This window comes from Palaemon carinicauda, chromosome 12 (assembly GCF_036898095.1).
Source record: "Palaemon carinicauda isolate YSFRI2023 chromosome 12, ASM3689809v2, whole genome shotgun sequence".
NCBI lineage: Eukaryota > Metazoa > Arthropoda > Malacostraca > Decapoda > Palaemonidae > Palaemon > Palaemon carinicauda.
Genome location: NC_090736.1, coordinates 87,675,504 through 87,683,068, shown reverse-complemented (window position 1 = coordinate 87,683,068; position 7,565 = coordinate 87,675,504). Strand labels below are relative to the sequence as shown.

At 41.9% G+C, this 7,565-nt stretch overlaps 1 protein-coding gene across 1 annotated transcript in view; it reads right to left on the bottom strand.

Moving 5' to 3' along the window:
- Positions 1–5,575: 5,575 nt before the first annotated feature.
- Positions 5,576–7,565, bottom strand: part of LOC137650591 (uncharacterized) — a 31,128-nt gene continuing 29,138 nt past the window's right edge. The window contains exon 5 of the mRNA XM_068383798.1: positions 5,576–7,067. Coding sequence (XP_068239899.1) covers positions 6,981–7,067 — 87 coding nt within the window. The 3' untranslated portion in view covers positions 5,576–6,980. The remainder of the gene's footprint in view (positions 7,068–7,565) is intronic.

Below are 7,565 nucleotides of genomic sequence, written 5' to 3'. Positions count from 1 at the left end.
AGTAGACTTATCCTTAGGGGGAACCGGGTATGAACGTTGAGACGAATCACGGTCCCCAGAAAATCCAAGAAAAGAAGAGCGATCAGAAGAAGAAGAAAGAGCGGGGCTGAGGATAGGAATCTCAGCGCCGGACACACCTGCCTCACTTACCACCCTACCTGTATCCGGCTCGTCTAGCAACATTGGTTCGACGTCCAGGTTCATGGAGGCAACATTATCCTCCAGACCTCCGGGGGCGTCCGATGGATCTTGCTCTGGGTCGATGAGACCCGTTATAGTGGCATCAATGTGGGCAATGATGGGAGCTGCCACATGCCTAGCCACAGCAGCTGAAGACTTGGCGTTGGGGTAAACCATGGTGCAGTAGTCCTCAGATAGGACGTACGGCCGCTTAGACTTCACATTCCGTGCAAACCCACCAACCCACACCTTCAGTGTGGCCCGAGCCGCAGACTTTTGCTCCGGGGATGCCTGAAATAATAGTGGGAATTATAAAAGGGAGACTCCCAATGGTCCTTCAAGACCATATATATCTTACTAATAGTAAATAAAATAAGAAGGCAATATAGCCAACGGGACTCACCGAGTCAGATCCAAGGGTAGTGATGAGGTCGAAGCAAATCACACAGTTATCCGGGTGCCATACCACAACGTCTTCCAGTTGAACCCCACAAGGGGCGTGAGATCGGCAGACGGAGTGGCCACAAGGCTGGTGCAGAACAGCTGCACAGGCCGGCGTCAGACAATGCACCATCTATAAAAAGAATAGTATATGAGAAACTGTAATTCTCTTAAATAGGGGCGGGTCCGGAGGACCCGGGCCTAACATAGGTCTAACACAAGATTAGAGCTTAACTGTACTATTCTTTAAGTAGGGGCGGGTCCGGAGGACCCGGGCCTAACATAGGTCTAACACAAGAATAGAGCTTAACTGTACTATTCTTTAAGTAGGGGCGGGTCCGGAGGACCCGGGCCTAACGTAGGTCTAACACAAGATTAGAGCTTACTGTTATTATTTTATTATTTTTTTTTTTTTTTTTTTTTTTTTTTAAGTAGGGGCGGGTCCGGAGGACCCGGGCCTAACATAGGTCTAACGCAAGGTTAGAGCTTAACTGTAATATTCTTACATAGGGGCGGGACCGGAGGTCCCAGGCCTAAACATAAGTCTAACTTGAAACTAAAGTATAGCCATCCATTCCGGTCAAGCCGGGAGCATAACAAAGGATGCAATAAAAAGGAATTAAGACACATGGTGTCTGATTTCCCGGGGCGGGGTAGACCCCGGGCCGGGAAATAAAGGTATATTCAATACCAATTCCTTTAGGGACTCCGGGGTAGTGATCTGTCATATATAATCATCATAGGAAATGTTATAAAATAATAGGGGGGAGGAACTGTAGCTAAGAACTGCCAATCGAACCCGGAGGGTTTCGTATAACATAAGCCAGAATGAAAAGTGAATATAAAATAGGGTGCACCGGGATCCAACTCTGTTGACCGGTGGCCAACCAGACTAGACAGAGACGAAACCGCCGGGCCACCCGGAGGACAAAGTCCATAAACACTTAACTACCCCCTCTAAAAGGAGGGAAGGCAACGGTCCCTTAGTGGAGGGGGGAGAAGCCTAGCCTCCCACCTAGCTAGAGGGGGAGCGTGGGGGAGGATCACGTGATACGAGGCAAGGCATGCAACATAAATAATTAAATCACAAAAGACACACCTGATGGCTAAAAATAACATTGCCGCCTTAGCACGAAGGTCGGCAGCCATAGCGATACGTAAATGATATCGGCCCAAAAATTGAACCACGAGGATTCTAAACGCTAAATAATGAATATTCACAATAACAAATAATATTTGATAATAAAAATAATACACATAGTAACACCGCAAGTGAAAATTAAAAGCTCACAAAAACAGGAGTACCAACTGTAGTGAAATCAAGCAAGATCGGTATGAACGAAGAGAATAAACTCCTATAATATAAATATTAAACGATCTAGGTTGCTCAAAACACAGTAAAACCCAGCTTGGTACTTAACTTAGACGGTGTCTCCTGGGAAACCGACGAAGAAGCCATAATTCACTAGAAAATAACCAAAATTCGAGAGCACCACAAAAATGCGGGTTACTTTACTCGTCGTGCTAAAAGGAGTTGGGTTCTGAGCGGATGCATTGTTAGTAGTACCGAGTGAGGTTGAACGGCTCTCCTCTATTGGGGTTCTCTGTCGTGGATTAATCTAAATAGTGCGGGACCTCTGGAATATACGCCCAATTTTATACCGACACCAATAGGTGAGCGAGCTAGTTAACCTAGCACTCCTTTACATTTTTTCTCTGGTATATTTAGCAGTAAATTACCTAAGAATAAGTGCTAAATGGAGCTTATTCACTGGGCGGCACAGGTTCGAGCCCAGAAATATATATATATATATATATGTTTTATATATATATATATATATATATATATATATATATATATATATGTTTTATATATATATATATATATATATATATGTTATATATATATATATATATATTATCTGTATATATTAGTAAAAATTTATATAAGTTATATTCTAAGACAAAAATTTACTGGTGAAAGAATAACAAAAAGGGTTACTTAAATTATTTCTTTTTTTGCATCCATTGAAATATAGTCGTCAGAGGTGAATGGTGTTTGGAAAAATGTAAACCTGGTACACAACTGAGCAGATGCAAGAACCCCTTGCAAAGAAAAAAAATCATACAGTAATTGAAAGTTGCCAAACTCCTAATATTTTAAACCTATACATTCAAGTTCCTCACTTCACTGGAATGCAATTCAATGCCTGCTACGGTTATAGATTATAGAGAAGGAAGGGCAAAGCATTTTTGGATAGAGAAAACAAAAAAAAAGGAAAATTTTTTCTAATGCTATCAGCCATGACTATATAAAACTGAACCATCCCTAAACAGAGACCTATCCACTGATGCAAAACTCACCATTTTTCCTAATCAGGAAAGATGGAAAATGTGGAAGAAATTGTTCTGGTCACCAAACCATTCCTGCCACTAATCTCTGAAACCAAGTATTGGTAGACAGCCTCACGGGGCCTAAGATAGACAATCAAGAGGGCCTAAAAATGCCTTTTACTCTAATGATACAGTGGACAGTCTTCTTGTGCTTAGATGAAATACATGGAGACTTGGGTGAACAGCTCTCGAAACAAGTGTGAAATGATTGGTTCTGCAAGGGAACTCGCTCATACTGTAGATTAAACCACTCTTTCCAAAGTTAAAAGGGAAGCATTAGTGTTATCCGGCTGTTCAAAGGCTCCATGAACTTACCTATCCCTGCCCAGACCTTGAAGAATAGAAGAAATAGATAAAGGTCCAGTTTTGCCCAGTCCTGAAACAAGTAATCCAACTTGCATGGCAAGGGATCCATACATACCAACATAAAACCTCAATCTTCCCATTGGGAAGTAATAATTTTGTCTACATTTGGGAAGGTGGCAACAGGCTGATACCTAGCAGTTTTATCTATGACTGCAGTCCTTACATGATGAGGATTCATGCCTCTGACCTTGGTGGGCCCTTCCTCTGAAGGCAGAGCAGAACAATTATCAGGCCTGTGAAAAACCTTCACACTTCTCCATCACTAATAACTTCTGAACCTATAGATCCCAAAATACTATAAACAACTCTATGCAGACTATGCAAGAACTAGACTGCTTTCCATTCAAATACCTAACAGGTGACTAACATACAAATATCTGGACATATACTATTGATTTTGAAACCATGAAATACTTGTCCCAAAAATAGACCTCACCAAAGTTCCTGAAAAGAAATAATGAAAAAAGTATTCCTCATTTAGCATACAAATACTGACAATGCCCCTTTTTCTCCAAATCAGAAGGAAAGGATAAAAACTTAGAATTTTGATAATGGTTCCCTAACTGAATTCTCTTATGGTGGTAAACAAAATTCCTGTGAGCCTAAGCACCATGATATCAAAAATAGAACAAACTAAAGACCTTCCCCATTAAATGAATCTTTTTATTAGCTCATCAGTTTACAGACACAGCATTCTTGCTTAATTTGCTAGAACAAAGTGAATTCTCTTATGAACAGATCTAATCTTCCACTTAGTCCAGGGCAAAGTCCACCAGATCCACCCAAGGTAACTCGAACGATGAATTCGATCAATGACTGAAGTTCTACGGTGGTGCCCCAGTACCTTCCCCAAGGTCATTGCACTCAAGTTAGAGTGCAAGGACCTTCTTTGGGCTCCTTACAGCAGTCCATATGACAAGAGTCGGAAACGTAATCTGGGCCAGAGATCGACCATACCAGTCAACGGTAATGAAAAGAGAACTCCTGGCATAGAAACCAGGAAAAAGAGAAATACCAGGTACTTCTCTTACTGTGGGTTGGAGCAGAGGGGATACCACAGCCCAGTGCAGCAAGGCCCTCCAATCCATATTCTTGGTCACCTAAAGTGTGTATGCACTCGCATACAGCCTCAAATGATGCTAACCTCTCTATGAACTGAGAAACTAAATATCAGTAGGAGGAGGAGGTAGCATTTTGTATCCAGGTAAAGAGAGGGAAGTTGCCAAACCTCCTCTATCAACATCAGAACAGAAAGTGTAAAAGGCAGTATACTTCTGTCCTGTCCAGCTACCAGAGTAGCTAGAGGCTCCGGAGTAATCAGGACCAGGGGTGGCCAAAACTTGAGGTCGGGAACCACTCGGGTGCTATCAAGGTCCCCTCGAGAGATTGGTGGTGTCATAAGAAGCCCTATTTGTGTGGTTCCAGGAGCCACTGCACACTGTCACAGGGGATTGGGTAGGCGCATTCAAAAGGTGCCACAATCACATAATGAGCTGGGACATAGGCACAACCACTGACACTGAGGGAGTACAAATAGGTTCAGGACTCCCTGGCACAAGGTCAGGATGAATAACACAGAGGAAGGGGGTGGAAATCACTTGCACTGGGCCAGGGAAACATCAGGGCCAGGGGCAACACTCCTCTTGACATTATTCTTTCTTTTATCTTTATTGTATTGGCTGCTCGGGACACTGCTTCCAACTCCAGCAACTTACCCAACTTGCGATATGTTTCAAGGAGTGAAACGTCAGGATCATTGGCACCGGGGGAACCATCACATCCTTCACTACTGGCATTACTGGGGACAGTTTAGGCATGGATAAATGCAAAGGAGGTAATGGGAGAGACATAGCTTTAGCTATCAACCCCCTTAACAAAGTCATGGAGGGCCTACCTAAAAGAACAAAGGAAGACCAAGACTTCCTTAAGTCAAGCTCGTTATTGGCACTGTACAGTCACACAATGGCCTCCAGTCTATAAATAAAAGTGCAAACAACAGGGGTTCTCCATGCACCAGCAAAAACTAAAACACCAGACAATGCTGATCTAGGTCTTCCTGACATCTGCAGTGTACCTCCTAGGGAAGCAATTACCACCACCCCCCCCCATCCCCCCGATGAGACAGAAGCACTGAGGCTTCCCTGGAATCATCTTGGGCATAGAACGGTGTGACCCTAACAAACGCTTCTTTCCATTCTTCCCCTAAATGGTTTACACCTACCAATACACCATAAGTTACGACCTGTTCTAAGGACAAACGAATGACTGCAAACAGTTATGCCCCTTACAAGATGCCCAGAGGGAGAGAGGGTCAACAGGCGGCTTAGCCATAAATTGGTTGCAACGTCTTCCCTTCCCTCGGCAAAAAAAAAAATTTCTGCTTCCACTTCATCTCTCATAACCATTTACTCCTTGCAAACAAAGAAAGAAAATTGCAAAGTTTTTTCAGTTGTCTGTGCATCAGTACTAGACATTGGCCTAAACAATAGTGAAGAATCTTCAACTGCAAAGGGGAAAGGGCTCCATGCACCGCACCCTAGCCAGTTAGAAAACTGCTGGTCATCTAACTTGAATGACAGAGTCCAGCTCACTTGCAGTGATATCCATAATTAAAGGACAAGAGTTTGTATGGCACATAGGAACAAAGGCGTAATTAGAACAAAATGATAAGCTAAGGGAAGGGGAGTCCAACACTTTGAACCAAAAATTTCTTGGATCTTTTAACTAAACTACAAATTCATGCAGAGCTGGTCATGCCACAAAAGGAAAAGTTCTGTCAATGAATTAAGAAATGATGAAAGCAGTAGTGCAACAGAGAGCAAGCCCAGAGAGGGGACCGAACACTGACCAACTTGGCACAATGCACAGCGTATACGACTGACCAGTACCAGTGTCTCTTTCAGAAGTAACGAAATACCTTGTGAAAGAAAAGGTAGTCTATCCTCTAGGTAAATGGTGAGGGAAGGAATTCCAGTTTGTCAATTTCTTAGTAGTTGATACAGGTGAACAGTGATTAGTCCTGCCGCCCTTCCTGGATGCGATCCATAGCACCAAGGGCATTTAGCTCTCTGAGAATAACCATGGGTCACATGCGATTGGCTATCAGTGCAGCTGAAGGGGAAAGGGTACAGGAACCAAAGCGGCTTGCCCTGATCCACACAGATTTTGGTTGTGGGTGGGATCCTTTCCTCTCCAAATAGATGAGAGATGGCTTGAAAGTATATTTTACCTTCTCTCTCAAGTTGGCTTATCCAACACTGTCCTCGGTGTCTCTCTTCTAAGCAGCTAGTGAGTATTTTGGCTGCAAATTCACAAGACCGGATACAGTAGTATGGGTTGCAATCTTTTTTTTTTAATTTTTAGACTTCAAGTTGCCACTTTCACTTAATAGCTTGTTCAATTCAGAAAGCAAATAATTATAATATATAATTCTCATAACAAATAGTGTATAGCTACCAACTTTAAAAGATCTATATCTATACAATAAAAATAAACATGTATTATATTAAGTAAAGATGAGCTTATGACATCATACAGACATAATAATATAATTTAAAAAAAAAATACTCTTCATTAAACAGCTGTTATTTTGTAAAACATTAATAATACTCCCATATGTTTATGGGCCATAAATAAGGATTGGAGATATTCGAGTCCCTCTCAAAAATTTTGTTCCTTTGTGATCCCTGTAAAACAAAAACAAAAATATATATCTTTAGAATACATAAACATTTAAAATACCTTAAAAATAAAATGCAGATTATACGTCTATGAAATTGGGTTGAACAAAGGAAAACCTATCTTTGGCGAGGTGCTGTGGAGTTTCCAAGGACTTTCCTATTACAGGCTAGAATGGAGAATCGAAAAATACATAGCTACTAACGAAATATTGTCTCCTCTGCTCTAGAGCCAGCTTTTCAACATTCGCAACTTGAATTAAATGTGTAAAAGGGAGACCTAGGAGTCTAGGGCCATTAAAACTAACACAGAACCTTAAATGCTGAATTTTTTTGGCAACGGATGAATGTCATCACCTAAAATAATACTACTTGTGCACTGATTTGTGCCAAGCTACCATTTTCCAAACTCAAAGTGAGAATAAACTATTCTCCCTTCCTACATGAGGCTAGGGAGGAGGGAGAGTCTTGGCGACCACACAGTATCTTTCCCCAAAAGAGGATTTT